Source organism: Fusarium vanettenii, assembly GCF_000151355.1.
Source record: "Fusarium vanettenii 77-13-4 chromosome 10 genomic scaffold NECHAsca_14_chr10_3_0, whole genome shotgun sequence".
Lineage (NCBI taxonomy): Eukaryota > Fungi > Ascomycota > Sordariomycetes > Hypocreales > Nectriaceae > Fusarium > Fusarium vanettenii.
In genome coordinates, this window is record NW_003315871.1 from 775,514 (window position 1) to 797,663 (window position 22,150).

Genomic DNA, 22,150 nt, shown 5'->3' on the forward strand with positions numbered 1-22,150 from the left:
TAAATCATGAATGCCTCACATCAGTTGTTGATATTAACCCCTGAACTTTGGAATGATGATCTTAGGAATTAGATAACTACTGCAGTATGGAGCAATCCCAAGTTCTTGGATCTCGGGTTCTCTGGGATAGACGTAAAAAAACGCTTCAGACAACCTCTTAATCAATGCGATTGTATTGTCTTTCTCACAACCCCAATGACAGTTGTTTATGCTCCGTGTTTAATTTTAATCAACAATAGGTCGTACCCAAGCAGCCAATCCCAAACTCCAGGCGTGGCCAACACCGACGCTCGCAATCCCAAATCTCAGTCACTCTAACATGCGCGAATCCAACCTTTGCCCCAGTCCGTACAATGATTCAAACCACACCTCTCATACTCAAACTTTGTATGTCTTGCGCACTTCCACCAGGCCAACATTCTTCTTGGTAACGGCAGCCCAAGTCGGCATGTACTTAAGAAGCTCATCAAGCGCCGGGATCGTTCCAGGCTTGTTTGCATCGCTCCAAGCACACCTGACCGTCACTTCGAGAGGATCATCCGCCCGACGGTGTACAACTGAACCATCTCCCAGTTTCTTGTGCTCTCCCTCAAAAGACTTGTCAGCTTGTTGAGAGTGCTCGTCCAGATAGAGATTCACAGTCCAAGGCCGATCCCGATCGCGTCGCCAAAGTTGGATCGTCTTAAACCCTTCTGAGGGGAATCCGCCAAAGCGAGGATCTCTTGCAGCTCCACCATCAACAGCAAAGCCGTAGATCGGTCGTGACGTGTGAAGGTAACAAAGTCTCGAGTCCAAGGCATCAATTCGCAGTCGTCCCTTCGAAGCGTTCGTGCCATCCACCGTCTCAAAAGTGATCAACTCTCTAGGTGTCTTGCCTTCGACCAGATGAGGGGATAGAGAAGACGAGTCGTACAGACACTCCATGAGATCTCGACCAACAGCCTTCTCACACTTAATATCCTGACTGCTAGCACTCGGCAACGACTTAATGACCGAGCGCGAAAACCTCTCCAGTCCCACAATGGAAACAGTGTCGGTTCCGTTGTCAAGGTCAACAACCTGCTGGAAGTAGAACTTGAAGCGGTGACTATCCGAGAACGGGAAGGCCACCAGGTTGTAGATGAAAGTTCCTGCGAAAACGCACAACAGGAACATAGGGACGTGATGCGAGACGCGGTGGATAAAGGGTGTGAGCGGGAGCAAGAGGAAAATGCTCACAATGCCCAAAGTCAGCACGGGCACCAGGAGGCTGCCACCATCTGTGCCTGTCATCTGCAGAGCAGACATCGCAACCAGACCAAGGTTGCCAAACAAAATGACAGGTACGGGGGCCAAGAGAAGGAACTGGATAATCCAAGTCCAAGAAGGGAGTCGTCCCGACCACGATTGCTCATGCTCGTAGGGTTGATATCTTCGCATCCTAGGCGGCGAGGGTGCGTTGTCCGCAACAGAGCGACGGTAAGTGGCGGCAAACGATGTCCTAGTGCTGGATCCATAGCCTGGTTCATTAGCTCTGAGCGGCGTTGTCTCCGTTGCATCCTCGGATTCGTCCTCATCACCCTCAGGCTGAGCAGGTTCCTCCTCGGGCTGAGGTCGCGACTCGTGGTCAGTGCCATGACTCGAGATATCTCGTGCCTGATGGGCATCATGTAGCTGCATGGCAAAATCGTGCTTTCCAAGAAGGGCGAACTGCTCCAACAGAGAGATGAACAGGGCCAGGAAGACAGCGGACTGGAGGAACACAGTCGCATATAGGGCGGCAATGTGCAGGCGATCCTCTGCCACGGCACCCACAACCTGTAAACCCCAGCCAAGGGCAAAGAGCCAGATGAGGACATATCCGCGGTGAAGGGCGCTCGGGCGGATAAAGCTGGCTCCTCTCATGATAAGCCAAAACGAAAAGTAGAAGATCGAGAGAGTCATGGACCACCTATAACATGTTAGTTAACCGCCTGGACCAAGTTTTGAGGTACTTACACCGCATAAGGGCTGCTGTAGATGATGAGAGGGTTGAACTTAGCAAGAAGAAGCGTGGACGCAATAGTAAGGGCCCCTGCGAAGACGAGGGCAAACGGGAAGCGCAAGAAGCCCTTCCAGCCACCCAGCACCACCGGATCATCATTAATGTCGTGATGCATCTTGATGTCTCTAGAAAAGAAGTAGTACTTGTCCTTCCGCGCCAGAATATAAGTGATGGCAACCAGGATCAAGGGTGTGGCGACGAGGAGCGTTAGAGACCATGCAAATAGCCCCCTAAGCGCAAAGACAGCCCAAGCTGAGCCAAAAATGTCGAACCACACACCCTCGGCCTTTTTACCATTCTGCACAAGGTCAGACTTTCCATCAGATCGATCGCCATGGAATGTAGTGCCGGTAATCTGTGAAAACCTCTCAGTCGATGCAAGGGCCGCCGAGAGCATGTGCCAAATGCTGTTAACAGAGGTGTGACGAGTATCATCCTGATTGGTGTGGTATCGAGCACGAGGAGCGTAAAAGGCAATGTCCATTCCACGCTGTCCGAAAATGTCGGCAAAGATCTCATAATCGGTCGCACTCTTGATGACGCCTCTCTCAAAGGCGTTGGCAGCAACAACAGATCCAAAGGGATGAGGGCTCTTGGCGTACACCTTGGCAGCTTGTAAGTCGGTAGTTCGGAAGAGGATAGCACGGCCACCAGCTCCCGCGCCTTCAAGATTGACAAATGTATGTGTGAAGTGCAGCAGAGGACTGTAGCCAAAGGCTCGGGCACCCAGGAGGCCATCCTCTTCAGCATTGTTGAAGAGCAAAACAATGCCGTTCTTGGGTTGACGGCCCTGCAATGTGAAGTAGCTCAGCAGCTGGAGCATCGACACACAAGACATGCCATCATCGGTAGCTCCGTAGCCGGTGGAAACACTATAGAATTGTGAGCGACGCGCATGAAGATGATCATGGCAACTCACGAGTCAAAATGGCAGTTGACAAGGACACCACCTTGGCCACGAAACTTCTTGTAGGCCGATTCTGAGCGCCACCACTCGCCCTCGGGGTCATCTTTGCCATGGATGTAAACATAGTAGTTGTTTCCCTCAAAGTACTGTCCCATCCAAGTGCCCTTAGCGATGTTGGTACCAGTAGGCCTGGCTGTGTTGTATGTCCAGGTGACGTTGGAGATCTTGTCATCGAAAAGAGTGGCTCCGCGAGGTCGAGATTGGATGAACTCATCGCGAGGGTTGAGATCCGAATCTTGAGTCTGCACAAAAGCGTTCCTGTGGGACGTTAGCTTTGGTGTCTTTGTCGACATGCGCAATGAGGACGCACCTTGTGTGCCAATCCACACCACCAATCGTCTCAGTCGTGTAGGGCATGCTGTTGCGATCCAGAATCTCCTTGGTGCGATCGATGAGAAATTGGCGAACTACATCGTTCTCGTGACTGTTGTATGGATGGAATGCGCGGCTTATCGTCTGAAGGTCTAGCCATGCCTCGGTCAAGTTGAGGCCTTGGTAGAGGGAGCGATCCGAAGGAGCTGGTGGGACAGTCTCGTGAACGTAGATGAGAGGGATGACGAGGGCGAGGTAGATGACGGTTGTCCAGAATGAAACCGGACCCGGCCGAAAGGCGAATGGGTTTTGGAAGCGCATGATTGCTGCCTCGCTGTTCAGTGATGTCAATCACTGAGGCTGAGGACGGTGCTTGAAGATCATGAGAAGCGCGAATGTCAATGCGCCGGCGAGAAGCGTGACGAGGTGAATAAATGGATGCCTTCTATTTCTTCAGGGTCATCGTAAGACTGAGAATCGACGCGTAGAATGGTAGGAATGAGGCAGATGGAGCACGTAGGACAAGGAAGAAAGAAGTCAAGATGAGACACGAAGGCTGGAGCTTGCTGAGATCAGTCAGATGAGCTTTGTCATCCGATGAAGCTGAAGGGAGACGTAGAAGATAAGACGCGTTCTAAAAGATGCGCCTTCCTCGCTGTGAATCACTTGTGACGCCGTTCAGCACCTTCCTCGAAACTGAGAACGTCTAAACGAATCGATAGTGGGTGAAGTCGTAGGACTCGAGATGAGGCAGGTGCGACGGCGGCGATTGCGTTGCTCCCCTTGTCACATGGCCCAAGCTCCCCGTTTCGGGTGAGGTACGTACAATGACGCCAAATCCGCTGCATGCGGGGTCTAGGCATGGATGATTTGCATAAAACAGGTGCATAAACCGGGAACTTGAGGCTATCACCAAGGCACAACCAAGGCACAGTCAAGGTGTCATGTCTATTCAAGAGTCGCAATAATCGACATCACGAACCATATATTTAAAGACAATTAAAACAATCAGTACATTTTGCCTACGCGATTAGTCCGTTTTCCGCTGGATGATTTCTGACTAGCTGCAATACATAGTTTGCCGTCAAGAACGTTACGAATTGTAAGACAATTTTCAGTCGTAGTGGTTAGTTGCAAACCCAGTCAAAGGCATCGCCCGGTCCCGTGTTATCCTCCGGTCCAGTCTGATATACTCCAGACTTCTCCTATTGTCTGGCCAAAACCTTGTCATGTCAGAAGTGTGCCATGTCCAGCAACGGCTGTTAGTCTTGTCCTCATCTAAGCACCGGGAGGTGGGGGTGGAGGCTGGTCACTGGGAGGAGGAGGGGGAGCATCGCCCGAAGGAGGTGGTGGGGGAGGCGCCGCTCCGGCGTACTGCTGGATGAAGGCGTTGATGTCTCCCAGGCCAGGGGGAGCACCTGGAGGAGGTGGAGGAGCACCGCCAGGAGCAGCGGCAAGACCAGGAGGAGCGCCCATTCCAGGAGCGGCTCCATAGCTGCCGTAACCAGGATATCCAGCATACCCACCCTGAGTTCCAGGAGCCTGTTGTTGCCATGGCGCAGCGGCACCGGAAGATCCGCCATAACCTTGGCCGTAGTAGCTGTCGCCACCGTTGCTGCCGCTGTGGTGATCCTGGTTGCGACCGCCGCGCTCTCTCCAGGGAGCCGATGAACCTCCCTCGTTGTTAGAATCTTGGTTGCGAGAACGCCAAGGCGCGGGTCCTCCAGTAGGGCCACGCTGCCAGGGCTTCGCGTCTCCGTTGCTGCCAGGGCCGGCCTCGATGCGCGCAGGAGGTCCGTTGGAAGAACCTCCGCCAAGCTCTTGCATGAGTTGCTGTACAGTGTTAGTATTTGAGTCATGTTTAGTACACCGGGGATTCTTACCTCCATCTCGCGATCAACAGCATCCCCACTGCCGATGCGACCAGCGGGACGGCCGCCCATATCGTTATTACGCCAGCTAGCACCGCGCTGGCGATCGGGACAATCACGAGCCATATGGCCTGCGTTACCACAGACACGGCAGATGATGCTAGCAGTGTAGTTCTGTCGCTCAGGGCAGTCGTACTTGCGGTGGCCAATCTTGCCACAGTTCTGGCAAGCCTGGTTCTCGTCATCTCGGAGGGTACCGTTGAGTGCGGCGAGTTCTCGGAGCTGGTTGCGCTTGAGCTCGTTCTGGCCTTCAGGAATAGAAGCAGCCTGGGAGTGTTAGTACGAGCAACTTTGTAGCTGGGTAGTCAACTTACAGTCTCAATAATATTGTGAATGAGCTTCTTAGCCTTGTTGACCTTTTCTTCGGTATCGGCCATGATGAGACAGTGCAGATCTTCCTCCTGGTTGCTGGCGTGAGCGGCATCAGACCGACCCTTGCCCTCCTTGACGGAGCCCTTGCCACGGATAGCAATCTTGGCACCTGAATCTGCCTCCATCTTCTTCAGAGTATTACCTCGGGGCCCGATAAGTAAACCGACTTGAGTGGGAGAGAGCTAGTGTCAGTGTGCAGTTCGCAAAAATTAGATGAACGAGTGAAGGGTTAGTCCGATTGATGAAGGACCAGGCCTCTCAAAGATACCCAAAGGTATCATGGTGAGTCTGATCAAACTCCAAAGGGGAAACAGGGATAAGACATTGGTAAGTAGGGTTAAAGGGTTAGCAATCATACTGAAGTTAATCTCCGGATAATCGTTGACAGGAACGTAGACCTTTTCCTGCGTCTTGGTCGGCCTACGGTAGTCCTGTGGTGGGTGATAGTTAGGGATGGTCTTCATGGCCTTCTCGATCAGCTTGTGGCGTTCGTCCTCGAGTCGCTTGCGGTAACGGTATTCTCGCGTGTTGATACGTCGACCGTGGTTGTCGTACTGGGGTGGAGGCGAAGGCGATCTGTGCAACGTCAGTAATGAACGGGAGGGTCAAGCATGATTGCAAACATACCGGTCGCCATCTGCTGGGACGACATCGTCGATGCGCAGCTTCTGGGAGATTTCTTCGATGCGCAGATGGAGGGTGTAGGCTTCGAGCTGCTCGCTTGTCATGTTGGACAAGATGGCAGTGGGCAGTCCCATGAGGCCAGCGGCCTTGTTCTCAGAGGCATCACCCCATCTGTTTCGCTTCTTGCGTCGTCGAGGTCCATCGTTTTCGCTTCGTGGCTCGGGGTCACGTCCGCGCTTCAAGTCACGGTCGCCATCGACAAATCCATCAGGGCCATCCTCGTCTCCAAAGCGGCGCTTGCCAAGAGGGATGTTGTTGGATCCGGTGATCCCCTGATTTCTCCACGACATCCTGTCAAACTTTTCGCGATCAAAATCGATTCGCTGGGGTAAAACGAAGAAAAAGAGTCCAGTTGGTGATGCTGGACTTTGTTTGCAGTGTCGGGAGCAGGAGTGGCTGCTGTTTGATGGTTTGAAATGAATCTGGGGCGACTTCGGGGTCGGCGAAATATGGAGCCGCTCTATTTGTGCACTGCACGTGATGTGAAACAGCCTGCTTGGCCAGTCAGACCTGAGTGCACTGGATTCGCGCGTAAGCGTGAATAATGCTCTGTAATGTTGTTCACGCGAAATCTGGGGGTTGGATTTGTCTTTGCGCGGGAAAAACTGCAAAACTTTGAGCTTTGTCGTCACGGCGTGGGCTTCTTATGCATAAGCTGTCGAGATCCCTTTGTTCTGGGTAGCAACCTCGGCACGGTCTTCAGCGGTACGCAGGAGGTGGCCTCGAGGTTTCTCTTCTTGTAAAAGACTTCATGAGCTTCCACTTCATGTTAGTCATTAAGTATGGGAGTTTCCTACTGAGAGCTCATTCTGAGATTGCTAAAGTCGATATCTGAAGCCAACTGCCTGCCAATCTGTGATGTCTTCAGGCGCATCACCAACACCCCTCGAAACGCCGCCAGATCCCGCACTGCCTAGAATTCCTTCTTCCCGCGTTCTCTTTGCGTTGAGCCGACCGAGATAAACTCTTAGGGCTACAGCACAGATGATAGCCAAACTATAACAGACTATGATGGCCTTGAAGGCAGTCTCGTAGAGCGGATCTTCAGATTCGCGAAAGAAATGTGGCCCTACCATGTTCCCGATACAGTAGGCGATAAAGAGCATTACTGTAATGGTCGATTTCTTCGTGACGCCACGGTAGTTGGACTGGACTAGGGCCATGTTCAGAGGCATAGCTGCGGAGCCACTTGATAGGAGAAAATAAGCAAAGAGGTGCAGACCGTGAGGTAAATGGCTCCGGTTGTAGATGAGGGCGCTTCCAAAGACACATGGCAGAATAACGCCGATAATCAGGATGCAGTTCCAGGTTCGAAAATGGCCGGCGAGATACCCGCTTCCAGAGATAATGCCAGCCGACAAAAGAGAGTAGGGGATATTAATGAGTGTGGACTGCAGATTGGTGAACCCGAACGACGCCACAACAATGTTGGCGAAGCTTTGGGAGCCGCCGTTGGGGATTTGGGTGAGCAACTCGATTCCGACAATGAACCAAGTCTTGGGATCAGCCAAACATTCGTGAAATTGATCCTGTTTCCAGTGCGTGTTTTCGGTTGTCCCAGTCCCGGCAGATGCTATTCGTTGGGCAGCGACTTGCCTCTCTTTCGGTGTGAGGAACTTGGCCTTTGAGATGTTGTCTGGTAGGAGGATGAACATGGGAATCGCCCAGAGCAAGGTTGCACTGCCCAAGATGATGTACATCCATCTCCAAGGTCGAATAGCGGTGTTATCGATGTGTCCAACCCCAAAAGCGAGAAGACTTGCGACCAAGCCACCAACAGAGTTCCCTGCGAACCAAATCCCCACGCGAGTTGGCATCTCATCGCGAGTGTACCAGGTTGAAGTGAGAAACATGAAGCCTGGTGTGATGGTGGCCTCTGCAGCTCCGAGCAAGAATCGCACCGTCAAGAGTCCCCCAAAGCTGTTACATGCAGCAGTAAGAGTGACGACGGACCCCCAGAATAGGGTGTTGGCAGACAGATACTTTCCAGCAGGAAGACGCGTCACAAGTAGATTAGTAGGATACGTCCACTGGAGATATCCCATGTAAAACACGCTCCCGACCCAGCTGTACTGCTGTCCTTCGAGCTTCTGTCATATAGCTTATTAGCGACGGCACGCACGAGATGTGGAACTGAGGGCGTACGTTGTCCTCACGAAGTCCAAAAACAGCAGCACTAGAGAGAATGATCTTATCCATAAAACTGAGCATATAGGTTATGAACAAGAGAGGAATAATAGTTCGGTCGATTTTCCGGAGAACTTCTCTCGCCGCCTCCGTGTCGGGGTTGGCTTCCTGTGGCGATAATGCCTGCCTTGGTGGGATTTGTTCCCCATGACAGCTGGAGGTGAGCAAGGGTTGTGCTGGATCGTTGTCGCCATCGTCCCGAGCGTCTGGCATCGGAGATTGATCGAGAAGAGGCGAGCGGGCTTCCTCGTTTGAGGACATTGGGAATCTCGCATGATGCATCGTTATCGCCTACCTGGGGTGAAGGTGGAGGGAGAAGATATGGCTAAGGTTGGTGGATAGAGTCGCAGTGCGGGAAAGTGTCTGGGCACTGTGCCATTTTAATTGTACAACTTAACAATCTAGAACTAGCAATTAATAACGCCTTCTCAGGAATAAAATAATGCCGGCTGCATCAACAAGGAGATAAAAGAAACATGTATACACGGTGTCTATACCTATCAGATACGGTATGAGGGGGGAAGAAGAAAGAGATGCTAACACATGAGTCTAAAAAGTGGGTTACTACAAATAATATATCAGGTAGGGTTATATTCCTATTAATCCCATGAGTGCCCACAAGGCTCCAAGCAGGTCACGAAGGGGGGTTGGGTCCAATCAAAGCTCTCAGTAGTGGCGATACTTCGTCACTCTCTATCATCCGCTTAAGAACGAAGTATCGCAATGTTAAGACCTTAGTAGTCATATGACCAGAGGAAGCAGTTATGCCACCAGGAGAAACAGCTGACGGTTAATCACATAACACTGGGGCAAGATACGGCTTGGAGCCTTGTGGGCACTGATGGGATAGTGAATGGCACTTGTTTTTATTACCAAATATGGGTTTTATTACTTTGTTTAGTAGTCAAGTTAATGGATATATTATGATTTAGACGGCTCTTCCATGCCAGTTATGGTTTCCCAACAGCTGGATCATTACCAAGCTGCAACACCAACGCCAATGTTTACACCAATTGGGAAAGAAGACAAACGTCTCCCAGTATCCATAATTCTCCCCAAGTAGGGTCCATTCATGGAACCACGCCTAGAGCCGCCATGGCGATGCCAGCGGGGTGCTGTGCCTCAGCAGCAGCACCTCCACGTCGCGCTTCCCAAGCGGCGATGGCATCAAAGAGGAGTGCAACGAGAAATGTGGTGACCGACAGCACGATCGGTCCATAGATAGTGAAACCATCGATCGGTGTCGGGGAGTTCTGCGCCAGAGATATGGCAAAGTATGTTGCCAGTAGGATCACTAGAAACAGGGAGCTGGTCATCACTATTAGCGGTTGTGTTTCCCTGGCGACAGAAAAGTGATCAAGAAACTAACAATTGTCGAGGATAGCTGTTATGATGGCCAATGTAGCGGATCTGCAATGCAAGATATGGAATGAAGCATATCATCCAAACCGCATAGTCCCTGCGTGGCAAAATTAAGTCAAGAGTCTTGGCTTAGACAACTGAGAAAACTTACGAGATCCATGCCCAAGATGGGACATCATCGATAGTGCGGAGTGGTATCACCGCCACTGCAGCGCCAGAAGCAGTTACACCGCTCGCAATCCTGAGGGCACGCTCGGTTGCAGATGCCAGAGCATCGAACCAGAATTGTATCGGTTAGAGTCACATTATCAATATCGAAGAGAGGTAGATGGCTGTCTCGGGCATCGTGGCTCATCATGTCCGGATAGAAAGGTCGCCCATTCTCTCGGTCGAGACAATGGCTTTGGGTGAAGCAGCGTTGGACGGATACATGGAACGCGGCCGTGCCCCGAACATTGAGGCTGAGGGAGATAGAGTTGCCACTGGGTATCAATCCTCTAGCTATAGCGTAGCGAGGACGGTCGATAGGGAGCATAACCTTGTTTGTGCTGCATTTGCTGCACCCGAGGGTACAAATATGAAGCCCCGATTCTTCGGTTCTCTCAGGATCGGAATTCAATACTAGCCATGTTGGGGTCGCCATTCCATTGATCTCAGAATCCGCCCCGTATATCCGTGTTGACAAGTGCCAAGGAGGGACATACACATAGGGGGTAACGAGAGTGCGCCATTCAATGATGGTGGGGTTCGCATGGAAACAAGCGTGCGCCGATTTCAGCGGCTTGTTGGCTTGTTCAGGGTTCAAACCGTCGAGTGAAGCATCATGAATGGCATCCAAGCCATGAGTGCCTGGGCGGCGGTTTTGAGCCTCGTCGGTCGTGGACCCCTCCATAGCGGTGGTCCTCGCGAACCTGTGCCTCGTCGAAGATGCTGAAAGAAGCTCATTGAAATGTTAGTATTGAACTGCCTGTTTCATTACTTAACTAGGTAGGATCTCACAAGATATTTCGGGCGGTGTTGGTTACGGAGCCGGGAAGCTTATGGTGGGAAGAGAGGTATAGAAGCTGAGGATGGGACATAAACTTGGGTTCCCTCTTGTCACCTTCTTCTCTTCTGGGCTATGCAACTGGCAAATGCGTTCTATTCGCCAGATGCAGCCTACGTAAGTCGGAGGCCTTAGCCTGGTGACACAAACAAGAGGTGCCTACCTTTGTCCCTGTTCCCCTCCTTGAATAGGATCACGGAAGCCACCTTGAACCAGCAAAACATCACCAAATCCGAGAAAATCTTACTCGCCTTAAGATGGACCCGGTAGACTTCCTTGGCATCAGCGCGAAGGATATCGAGCCCTTGCCGCATCTTCCCAGACTATTCCAGGCGACCGAACGAGACCTACGCCAGCCGACTGAGGCTCTACAACAGACCCGGAAAGCGGAATTGGAATCCCTCTCGAATACTTTGGATTTCACCTGGACTGTTCCGGACTGCCGCCCGAATACCCTGGAGACTCGGGATTGCATGAGAAGAGAGGTTGAGAGATTCAAGGAATACTTCGCAAGACTGTACAGGAACCAGTCTATTCTCCCCAAGGAGAGACGCGGAGAAAGCGATGTACGGCATGCAACTAGGCCGATGTCTCTTCCTAGCGGAAAGTTCTCTCAGGAGATGCACTCCTCGCTCGGAAAAGAGATTTCCCAGATATTGATGGCATCCTGGTAAGTTTCCATTTCTTGCATAGATCCGTGTCTAACGACCTGATGTTGCCAGCCAGGAACACGATCGACACAACATGGGACACGGTGGATACATGGCCGCTTTCTCCCGAGGACGAATCAAACCTACGCTTTTTCAGGGAGCAAGACGGGAACCGAGTCCTACTAAGTGTCTTGATCCTGAAAAGGGGATTAGACAGCACGGCCTGTATCCCAATCGGCACGAAGACGCGAACCCTTTCGAAGAAAATAACCAGAGGATCTCAAAGGGCGGGCCACAGACGCTCTTTGAGTTGACACTGTGGTCCTCTTCGTCGGCATCTTGTTGGATGATGGAACGACTTGCTCGGCCAGACGCGAACCCTTCGGCAGCTGTGTTCGTGGCTGTAATATGGACCTACACTGCTTCGATTGGAACGAGCTACTTTATTCATTCTGGCAGCCGAGGCGTCGATCTTTGGATTCTTTGTGGAGGTCTTTGCGGACTGGTTTGTGGCTGGATGATGGATTGGACTCTGGTGGAGATTATCTTCCGTCTACTCCCCGGGGCCATTCTCTTCGCCTTCTGGCTCGGTGTGCACTGGGCCCCAGAACGACAGCTTTCTGGGCACCCTGTTGAGTAAGGGGGTAGGATTGGGCTGCACATTTGGTTTTCGGTGGAGTGCAACAGACGCGCAATGTGGCTTTTGAGGTCTTGGCTTTGCGCACTCGGTGGTTTAGCTGCTCACATGAGGCTCTTGATGAGCTTTTCAATTCTGTATCAAGGTTGACGATTTCTTGAACAATTATCCAATAGTGACCCTGACGAGCAAAGCTCTGACATGTGAGCAATGCTAATAACCAAGCTACACGCTTCCTTGCGACTACACACTAGTCCCTCGATCGGAGAATCCTACGATTGGGGAGAAACACGAGCCATGTCATGTTCTTCGCCAGTTTCGATCGAGGCTACTACGCCATCAGTTGTTGATTCAGGCATGTGGCTCTTCTTTCGGATGCCTAGTTCTGCTGCCTCGTGTTCCTTGCTCAGATGCTGTGCTCTAATGAAAAAGCCAAGCAACAAGCCCACTCCCGAGAATGCCGTATACTATGGTGCTGTTAGAATGGCGAATACTTTTGTATCTAGATTCCTTACCATAATCCACATACTGTCCAGAGAGTTGAAGAATGCTCTTCGGACGACCAGTTGCTGCTCTGGAGGCAGTGTTTTGACGAGATCGACGCTTGCGGACGCAGTTGCTCCATCGAAAAACCGGGCAAGTTGAGGCCCTAAGCCATCCACAAGAGTTTGCTTCTTGCCCTTCATCTCGTTCTGAAAGAGAACACCACCAATAACCACAGAAATAGCTGTGGCGATGGTTCTGACAAAGCTCATAGCCGTGGTAGCGGCTGCAACATCCTTGTGCGGGACGACGGTCTGAACTGCAAGCAAGGGGCCTTCAAAGTTCATACCCACACCAATTCCGCTGACTATTTGGAATGGAATCAACTTTGACCAGTTGAGATCGAGGTCCAAACCAATCATCAAGCCAATGCCGAGCGTCATAATGACCAGGCCAATATGAACAGCCGGGAGGTACTTCCCTGAAAGTTGGATATATGCGCCAGTCGCCGCAGCTGTGACTGTTATTGAAAGGATAAAGGGGAGAAGGTAAAGACCTGAGCGGAGAGGGCTTGCGAGAAGGACTGCCTGGAAGTATAGCGGTAGGTAGTAGGCGACGCCCATAAATACGAACGCGTGAAAGAAGGTTACGGCGTATGCTGCAGCCGACGACCAGGTTTTGAAGAGATGTACCGGTATCACTGGATACTCGGCCAATTTCCACTCATTGAGGATGAAGAGACCGGCGGTGATGATACCAAAGAGGATCAAACAGACAACTGGCGCTGAGTTCCAAGGTTCGTAGACACCACCCAGATATAGACCTAAGAGGAGCATCAAAGTGCCCCCTATTATTAGAAAACTGCCGGGCCAATCGATTGCTTTCAGGCCTGCCCACACGGGAGTGTTGGGAGAGGGCAACTTGAGGGTGAGGATGAGGAGGACAAAGACGGCGGCAGTAATTGGCACTATGAGCTGTCAGTAACCACTCCGAATACGAGGGATGTACTTACAGTTGATCCAAAAACACCACCTCCAACTAGATCAAAGTCAGACTCACGAACAGTCACCCAGGAAAGCTTACTCACTTCAGTCGATCCGTGAAAGCACCGCCGAGTACAGGGCCTACTCCAGATGCCACTGCCCATACGATAGAAGTCAAACCATAGTACAAGCCCCTATCTCTCTGCGAAAACATGTCGCTAATGCAGATGTTGACCATGGTTTGCATGCCTGCAGCTCCAAGCCCCTGAATGGCCCTCCCTGCAATGAAGGCGGCCAAATCGTCGACCAGGGCGCAAATGAGGCTTCCCCCAAAGAATATGACATTTGCAATTAGCAAGATTGGCTTCCTGCCCCAGATGTCTGAAATCTTCCCCCATGATGGCGTTGAAGCGGTATGAGCCAAGACGAAAGAGGTGCCAATCCAGGTGTAGCCCGAATCAGAGGCGAAATGGGAGGCTATGGTAGGGAGAGCGGTCGACACGATTGTTACTTCGAGAGCGGCGAGAAAGACACAAGCACAGAGAGATGTCATGGCCGTGGCAATCTGCGCCAGAGATTTCTTCGACCTTGGGGTCGATGATGTCGGTTCATCGTTGGAGGTGGAGGGAGGAACCTCGCCAACGGTCTCAGGAGGTTGACTTTGGTGATAGTTCCGATCGTTGTTGTTAGATCCGTTTTGTTGTGTTTTGCTTTGAGACTCCCCAAGTGTGGTCGAAGGGGCTTCCAGTTGCTCGATGCTCGTTTGCGACATATTGCCTGGCCCAATGGTTACTGAAGGACATGAGGACAGTCGTGATAGAAGTCTCTCACGGAGAGGGGAGAGGTTCTTAATTTATACAAATGGAAAGGACATGATGAGCTTATATCACTTGATATTTAAAATGTCAGCTAACCATTCGCCGGTTCGTCTATCGAGACCCTGAACCTTGTCATGGAGATGGCGTGTGGATCCTGAATGCGATCGGATCGAGGGCTTGGCAAGGGCGGAACCTGGGGATTCACGGCACTGTCGGAAGCGCATTTATGTTGGACTAGAATTGACCTGGGTATCGACTTCCCCCAAGATTTCTTCACATCGTCTTTTGTTCTCTTTTCATGCAGTCTTGGATTGAAGGTGTTGATGTGCCCTGTGAGACCCATGACTAAGCTTCACTGAGGTGAACTTCCTGCCTCCCATCACGGGCACCTTCCCGTCTTATTTACAACATCAACACCATGAATCCATCAAATCATTCACTTGGGCATTCATTCATGTTTCCACCATCTGTTCAGTTCTAATTCTTCGCGGTTTCACTCGAATCGCCAGAATGATCTACTTGGCAAGGATCATTATGCATCAGGTGCTGCCTTCAGTGATGTCAGCGCTGTCAGCGCAGAATGCCTGGTGCAGTGCCTCGTCACAACTCAGCCTCTCAATAAAAGCCTTGGCTTGAAGCACACCTCCCAAATCATCAGCCTGCATCCTTCTCCTGCATTGCAAATTCCAAACGAGAGTCTGCCTCGAAAATGCGACTTCTGGATGCGCGCAAATGCCGACTTGAGCTCTTCAACGGTGCCGAAACCGACATACCCCCATATGCCATCTTGTCTCACACCTGGGGTGATGATGAGATTTCCTTCCAGGATATCACGCAACTGTCGCTTGACGAGTTAGGTTATCGGGATGCGTTCTACAAAGTCAAAGAAGGCTGCGACCAGGCTCGGCGCGATGGCTTCGATTACATCTGGATCGATACTTGCTGCATCGACAAAACAAGCAGCGCTGAGTTGTCCGAGGCCATCAACTCCATGTTCAAGTGGTACCAGCAGTCCGCTCTGTGTTACGTCTATCTAAGCGACTTTGACTCTGGGTTTTCGTATCTGCCCACCGCTCAGCAAAAGAACCGGGAGATTGATCTACCTCCAGACGACACTGAATTCTTTAGTAGTCGTTGGTTCACTCGAGGATGGACCCTACAAGAGCTGATCGCTCCACGGAGTGTCGACTTCTTTGACCAAAACTGGATCAGATTCGGGACGAGAGATGGGGATTTACTCGATCGCGTCTGCCAGCGAACTGGAGTCTGGCCTCAGTTGTTTTCCGAACCACGATGTGCTTGTCCTGGAGGAGACCCGGCTCCCCCCGTCCGCGACGGCAATTGCATGGAGTGTCACAAACCCGACTGTCTACCCCAGATTCTCGACACTTTTGCCGTCTCAGTCAAGATGAGCTGGGCAGCCAGCCGTGTCACGACCCGTAAAGAAGACGCTGCATACTGCCTACTGGGATTGTTCAGCATCAACATGCCCATGCTCTACGGAGAAGGAGACAAAGCATTTCTACGACTTCAAGAAGCGATAGTGAGACAATCGAAGGATCAGTCCATTCTCTTATGGAAAGCTGGTCCAAGCCAAATCCCCCAAGAGCGAGCCCCAGGTTGCTTAGCTCCCCTCTGCGAAACCTTCAAGGATCCAGTCCGCATCGTTGGACGTCGTGTCTTTAGCAACGTGGATCGACGGTACGAAGCCGACTTTCTCGGAAACATGGCCCCGATGGAGATCACAGACACAGTACTCCGAACGAACCTCTGGATATGCCCTTGTACTGTCAGTGCCTACAATCCTCACCTTGAGGCTCACGCTTCACGGAAACTTTGGCTGGGCATTCTTGATCTTGCCTACGATGACGATTACCTCGCCCGGCCTGCCATCTTGCTTGAACACATGGGTGCTGTTGATTTCTACCGACGAGTCTATCATGAGCTGATAGTTGTGGTCGATCCTCGGGAAAAGGTCACCTCGATGAAACTTCGCTTTGGCCCGGACGTCGACGGTGGTATTTCTCCCCAACATGCCATCGTTGATAAATCAACCATTACCGTGGCACGATCTATTGATGACGCTGTCAAGAAAGATGTCGGCATTCTCCTACAGCAGAGCCCTATCAACGCGGTGAGAATAAACCCTTCCATCGAAGGGGGACCTGCATCCGGACCAGTCTACTTTGTCGTTACGGCGCATGATATGCAGTATAGAATGGACAGTGGCGGAAGTCATCCTCCGTTCAGCAGATACACATCACGCGCGACTCAGATCCCATCCCCTTGGACCTTTATGAAGTGTCATCATATGGGCGTCGACCGGTACTTTGGTGGTATTCACTTTGTCAACTTTACCATCCATAATCGGCGAGTCTTGCACACCCACTCAAGGTCGGACCCGGCCGTTCAGGTTCAAAGGCGCGGATACGTCGCCATCATCTGGGGTATCCAGAGGGCGTTGAACTATACAGGGGGAAACCCGTATCCATGGCAGCTTTGGTGCAGAGTCTTTAACATGCACAACTTTATCGAATGCGCACGAACTTCAGAAGATGATTTGCGAGCGTCTCAGCTGTATCTGGAGGAGGAAGCCCTCAGCCCGGGCGAGATTCAAGGAAGGATGGAGAAACAGCGCAGGCGGCTCTGCCACATGGCCTACCAGGCGCACTGGATTCGGCAAAAGACGGGCCCCAAGCGCTTATTTCCTATATTAAGCGAAGAGGAATGCCCGGAAGACTCTATGCCCAACATTCTGGATGGTGACGATATTAGCATACGCCTGTCGGCGAGAGTGGCCATGACGGAAGCGCTGGGCCGGACATTGTTTGAACTCAAGGTCAACCTCGACTAGAATGCAAGACATGAAACTGGAATTTGATGATTCTATCGGTAGCGTGGGTGGAGGTCATGAGAAGGGATTGTTTCATTATACTCATTGAGTTCCCTACATCTCCAACTATACTACCAAGGGACTTGTTACATATTCTCCGTCATGGGATCAGCCCAAACTCAAGGCTTCAGCACAACCATTTTGCCAAAAGCCGTATGCTCGACGGCGGCATCTCCACACTTGTCCCAATCCTCCAAGGAAAAGGAGGACACGATTTCGAAACCGTTCTTCTTGCCAACCTTTAGCTGTCCAGTCTCAGCCAACTTGATCATCTTCTGAACGTCTTCACGCTGATACATGAAACCTCCCTTGACTGTAAGGTTACGGTAGAGCAGCTGAGGCCAGGGGAAGGGGAGGTTGGTATCGCCGCGGCCACCCATGAGGACGATGCGTCCATAGGACTTGATGGACAGCATGCACGAGGTGATAATGGTGCTGCCGGTGCTCGCGGGAGGACCAATCTCCATGCATGCGTCAGGGGCGGTCTTTCCGGAAGCAGCGAGAATGGCAGCGGTGTCAGCCTGAACATCGCCAGTGGCCACGACGGTGCGGACTGAAGGAAAGTTGGCCTTGAGCTTTTCGAGGCCGGAAGAGGAGCGAGATACAGCGATGACCTTGGCGCCCATGGCGAGGGCGGTGGAAACGGTAGCACTGGAGAAGAGACCCGTGGCAGGGGTGACGACAAGAGTCTCACCGGGCTCGAGGTGGATGCTTCGAAGGCCGCCATAGGGGACACTGTGTGGGATGATGTGAAGAAGGTCTTGGATAGAGTATCCTAGACCTCCTTCACTCTCAGGGCCACAGAGGGTTTCCTCGTCCAAGGGGTAGAGGTTCTCAAGAGGTGCTCTCGCGTATTCGGCGAGGGTGCCATTACGCCAGACATCTCTATGCAACTTCTTGGACTCTTCAGTCTGTCCATCAGACATGGTCCAAAGGATGTTGACGTTGGGATCATCACGAGCTCGGATAAAGTTGTCAATGGCGACGAGCTGGCCGACCTTGAGGGAGACAGCATCCGGTCCCACGGCAGCGACGCGGGCGATACAGGCAGCACCTGGGACTAGGGGTCTTGGTTGGGTAAAGGGATGGGCGCCGGCCTGACCACGGATCATGTTGAAGAAGTTGGGGTTGGCCTGGTTGGCGAGGACCTTGACGATGGCGGAGCCGTGAACTGGAGAAGGGACGGGGAGGGATGTCTCGAGAGTGACGGAGTCATCCTCGTGGAGGACGAGGCCTTTCATGGTGGAAGGGAGAGCCATGGTGAGAGTGGGATAATTGTGAGAAGAGGAGTGTAGATTGTTGACTGAGTTGCTTAATGAGGTTGATTGTCTTGTCTATTCACTTCTATCGACGACACCTCTTGGGTTTTTATACTCAGAATTCACCGGCCACAGTCAATGTAGACTTCAATGACCGAGACGGAGTTAACAGACATTCTCCACGAGATTCATCATTCTCGTGAGGATTAATCATTACATGGAGAAGTCTCAATGAATCAGATAAACCGTGAATACGACAAAGGGTATAGCGTTGTAGGAATACGAAACGAGGTTAGCGCGGTTTACAGAAGAATACGAAACAAGGTTAGCGTGATTTACAAAAGGGGAATAGCGGGTAGAGGTAAACCCCTGGATGGTGTCATGGATTGTTTTTGCGACGGAGGCAACGGGTGTGCTAAGTCCGTGGCACTCCTACGTAGGGGATACAGTATCATGCAGCGCGATACCTAGACAATCGCTGCAATATGTAATGTAATCCTGCAAGAGGTTGGCCGAGTGAGCAGTGGCATCATGGTGAGCATCATGCAGTCAACAATGTCTCACTCTGCAAAAGCTCACTCGATGCGCCATGATAAACAATGCCTTCCAAAGCCATTGAACCTCGTTAGCCATGCACCCATCCTTCTGCAGAGCTCTCTCTTCCTTTGCATACCCGACCCGACAAGCTGAAGACTCGAACCAATACAAACCCCTGGACACTCATCGCTTCCCCTCTTCATCCCCTGGGCGAACCCAACCACCCTCGTGGCTCGCCATGCATCTGATTGGTCTGTTACTCGCTGGGGTTGCGACGAATCATAAGCTTTGGAGGCGGTGTTGTGAGCAGAGCCACTGAGCCTTGGAGAGAGCCTATGGAAGTGACAGAATAACGCGGACATTTACTAGCAGCCATGTGTGTGTGATCACGATGGGGGGATTTTGGATCCTTATACACCCCTGTTGAACGGATCGACAGGCTTGTTCTAAGCAAGCGTTTGTTGCTAAGAATATCCTATTGGCGATTTGAAGGCATCCATCCTTTTTTGGAAGAGTGTGTGTGTGTGTCATGTGCGATTTGTTTATCGCCTTCTTTTCAAGCCTTGTTTCCTCCTCCTCTTCTTTTTTTCACTCTCTGTGTGACATTTTTATTTATTTACATCTTGAAATGACATTGACGATACTCGTCCAACCTTCGCCATGGGCTGGTTCGTCAAGACAAACAAGGTGAAGAAGAAGAGCAAGAGCAGCAGTAGTAGCTCATCCAAGAATAAAAGGCAGAAGAAGCCAGGCCTACTCGATCCTCCAAACGTCTATGGACCTCCTCAACAACAACCACAACCTCAACTTCTTCTTCCGCCACCTCCGACTTATCCTTACTCTCACGGCTATGCAAGTCAATCACAACCTCAATTCAGACCTGTCCCGGCAGCTCCTCCTGCCTGGAATGGGTATCAGCCTGTTATTGTGAATCAGCATTATTACCTTGGGAGCCAACAACAGCCTCAACAGCAGGTTCATCATCATACTTCTCTTTCGAGACTTACAGGTTCCATGGTCAACCTTGCCAAGGATGTCGTTCCTTTTACTCAGCTTTACGATGATGGCATGTCGGCTTGGCATGGTTGCGCTCAGACGACCAATGCTGTTTATGCTGATGTTTATTCCCGGTTCAACAATGTCATGACTCTTATTGATCATGAGAAGCTCTGTGGTAACGAGGGTGATCTCTTCAGCTGGCATCCTCCTCCTCAACAACAACAATCTCAGGACAAGGCGTTTGGCAAATCCACCAAACGCACAAAGCACAAGGACAAGGCACATATTGCAACATCCGTGGTTTCCGGCAACTACTTTTCCAAAGTCGAGCTCTACGCAAACTCGAAACTCCCAGCAGATCTCCCCCCTCTAGCCCTGTACGTCACTTCTTCCACTTGTGAGAAAATGCATCCTGACTTTATAGCTACCTCCCAACGTGGCAACTCCTCTGCCTCGCCGCCGAGTATTCACAACGCGTCTACGAAAAACCCCGAGGTAGCGAACTCGACGCCCACGTATCGTCAGACTGGCTCTCTGGCACAAAAGCCATGTGCATAAAGTCGAAACCAATGGATCACATGAGCACCATCGTATTCGCAATCCGAGGAACAGCAACGTTCATGGACTGGGCCGTGAACCTCAAAACAGCTCCTTCAAGCCCCGCTGGGTTCCTCGACGACCCGGGGAATTTATGCCACGCGGGGTTCCTCTCGGTGGCTCGGAGCATGATCCGGCCCGTCGCCGCGCGGCTGCGGCAGCTCCTGAGAGAAGACCCTCGGCGGTCGAGCTATAACCTTATGCTGACGGGCCATTCTGCCGGCGGAGCTGTGGCGGCGCTCCTCTACTCTCATATGCTGGCCGAGACGGCCGAGGCCGAGAGCGAGCTCAACGCCCTATCCAATTGCTTCAAAAAGATCCACTGCGTCACCTTTGGTGCACCGCCCGTGAGCTTGCTCCCGCTGGCCAAGCCCGATCGTCCAAATCTCAGAAACAGCGTATTCCTCAGCTTCATCAATGAGGGTGATCCTGTTGTTCGTGCAGACAAGGCCTATGTCAGGAGTCTTTTGGAGCTGCTCGCTTCACCACCACCAAAGAAACCAAAGTCGAGCTCCAAATCTCGAAAGAGCTCTCGTCCACCTCCTCCGGTTTGGAATGTCCCCCCTTGCACTCTCAGCAACGCCGGCCGGCTCGTCGTTTTACGCACAGGGGATCCTCGAGCCAAACCCAAGGATCGAAAGACAGTAAGCGAGCGTATCGATGAAGGTGTCGTAGCCGTCACATGTCTCGAAGAACAGTTGAGAGACGTCATCTGGGGAGACCCCGTCTGCCATCTCATGAGCTTATATGCAGAAAGGATCGAGGTATTGGCCGTCAGGTCTATCAAGGGGAGGGGATAGGTTAATGTTTACGAAAAGGACCGAGTCTAGTCGGCCCAGCTTATGAATAATGATACCATGCCACATACACCAACACTCAGATATCAAGTCAGAATCATTTTACAGTCGTGGCGTACAGCAGTTCAATTCAAAACAGGATTAAACTAAGTTAGCTTCTACTCTTCGGCGTCTATCAAGCCTCTTCTTCGGTCGGACCCTTCTTTGCCTTTCACATAGTTCCAATTCCTGGTATATCATTCCCAGTACTCCCATCCATACTCCCGTCCTTGTTCCCAAGACCTTTTACTTCTGGTGAGTACGGGCACATTTCTTCCTTTCCTTCCGTACACGGCGCCAACAGACATCAACAGACATCAACAAATAAGACACCAAGAATAATCAACAGCACAAAACACCGAGACGCCCATCCGATGTTGGACCACCTTGGCCATCCATCAAATACAGACCAGCCTCCGAAACAACAAACAAAGGGAATTGGAGCGTATCAAATACAGACAGTCGACAGCAAGAAACTCATCTTGAGGACCAACTAAACATTTGCTTTAACAAAGAAAAGAGAAGAGAGGGAAACAGCAGTGGGACACAGACGATCAAGTGATCGAGCCGCTCAA

General features: G+C 51.5%; 8 protein-coding genes across 8 annotated transcripts; 3 read left to right on the forward strand and 5 right to left on the reverse strand.

Moving 5' to 3' along the window:
* Nucleotides 1-378: 378 nt before the first annotated feature.
* On the reverse strand, nucleotides 379-3,623 carry NECHADRAFT_96958 (uncharacterized protein; the record flags this gene model as incomplete). Its single annotated transcript, XM_003047789.1, has 4 exons — nucleotides 379-1,930; nucleotides 1,978-2,895; nucleotides 2,943-3,248; nucleotides 3,301-3,623. 4 exons carry the CDS (start codon nucleotides 3,621-3,623, stop codon nucleotides 379-381), a joined length of 3,099 nt encoding a protein of 1,032 aa, XP_003047835.1.
* Nucleotides 3,624-7,107: 3,484 nt separating this feature from the next.
* On the reverse strand, nucleotides 7,108-8,689 carry NECHADRAFT_51034 (uncharacterized protein; the record flags this gene model as incomplete). Its single annotated transcript, XM_003047790.1, has 2 exons — nucleotides 7,108-8,379; nucleotides 8,435-8,689. 2 exons carry the CDS (start codon nucleotides 8,687-8,689, stop codon nucleotides 7,108-7,110), a joined length of 1,527 nt encoding a protein of 508 aa, XP_003047836.1.
* An 857-nt stretch (nucleotides 8,690-9,546) lies between these two features.
* On the reverse strand, nucleotides 9,547-10,730 carry NECHADRAFT_86053 (uncharacterized protein; the record flags this gene model as incomplete). The annotated part of the gene is made up of 3 exons (XM_003047791.1): nucleotides 9,547-9,794; nucleotides 9,846-9,860; nucleotides 10,067-10,730. 3 exons carry the CDS (start codon nucleotides 10,728-10,730, stop codon nucleotides 9,547-9,549), a joined length of 927 nt encoding a protein of 308 aa, XP_003047837.1.
* Nucleotides 10,731-11,140: 410 nt separating this feature from the next.
* On the forward strand, nucleotides 11,141-12,173 carry NECHADRAFT_86054 (uncharacterized protein; the record flags this gene model as incomplete). Its single annotated transcript, XM_003047621.1, has 2 exons — nucleotides 11,141-11,553; nucleotides 11,606-12,173. 2 exons carry the CDS (start codon nucleotides 11,141-11,143, stop codon nucleotides 12,171-12,173), a joined length of 981 nt encoding a protein of 326 aa, XP_003047667.1.
* Nucleotides 12,174-12,442: 269 nt separating this feature from the next.
* On the reverse strand, nucleotides 12,443-14,408 carry NECHADRAFT_50663 (uncharacterized protein; the record flags this gene model as incomplete). The annotated part of the gene is made up of 4 exons (XM_003047792.1): nucleotides 12,443-12,637; nucleotides 12,686-13,620; nucleotides 13,666-13,691; nucleotides 13,741-14,408. 4 exons carry the CDS (start codon nucleotides 14,406-14,408, stop codon nucleotides 12,443-12,445), a joined length of 1,824 nt encoding a protein of 607 aa, XP_003047838.1.
* Nucleotides 14,409-15,163: 755 nt separating this feature from the next.
* NECHADRAFT_51098 (uncharacterized protein) lies at nucleotides 15,164-17,308 on the forward strand (the record flags this gene model as incomplete). The annotated part of the gene is made up of 1 exon (XM_003047622.1): nucleotides 15,164-17,308. One exon carries the CDS (start codon nucleotides 15,164-15,166, stop codon nucleotides 17,306-17,308), a length of 2,145 nt encoding a protein of 714 aa, XP_003047668.1.
* A 158-nt stretch (nucleotides 17,309-17,466) lies between these two features.
* On the reverse strand, nucleotides 17,467-18,606 carry NECHADRAFT_86057 (uncharacterized protein; the record flags this gene model as incomplete). The annotated part of the gene is made up of 1 exon (XM_003047793.1): nucleotides 17,467-18,606. One exon carries the CDS (start codon nucleotides 18,604-18,606, stop codon nucleotides 17,467-17,469), a length of 1,140 nt encoding a protein of 379 aa, XP_003047839.1.
* A 1,197-nt stretch (nucleotides 18,607-19,803) lies between these two features.
* On the forward strand, nucleotides 19,804-21,539 carry NECHADRAFT_50901 (uncharacterized protein; the record flags this gene model as incomplete). Its single annotated transcript, XM_003047623.1, has 2 exons — nucleotides 19,804-20,519; nucleotides 20,567-21,539. The coding sequence occupies 2 exons, from the start codon at nucleotides 19,804-19,806 to the stop codon at nucleotides 21,537-21,539; spliced, it is 1,689 nt and encodes a 562-aa protein (XP_003047669.1).
* Between the last annotated feature and the right edge of the window lie 611 nt (nucleotides 21,540-22,150).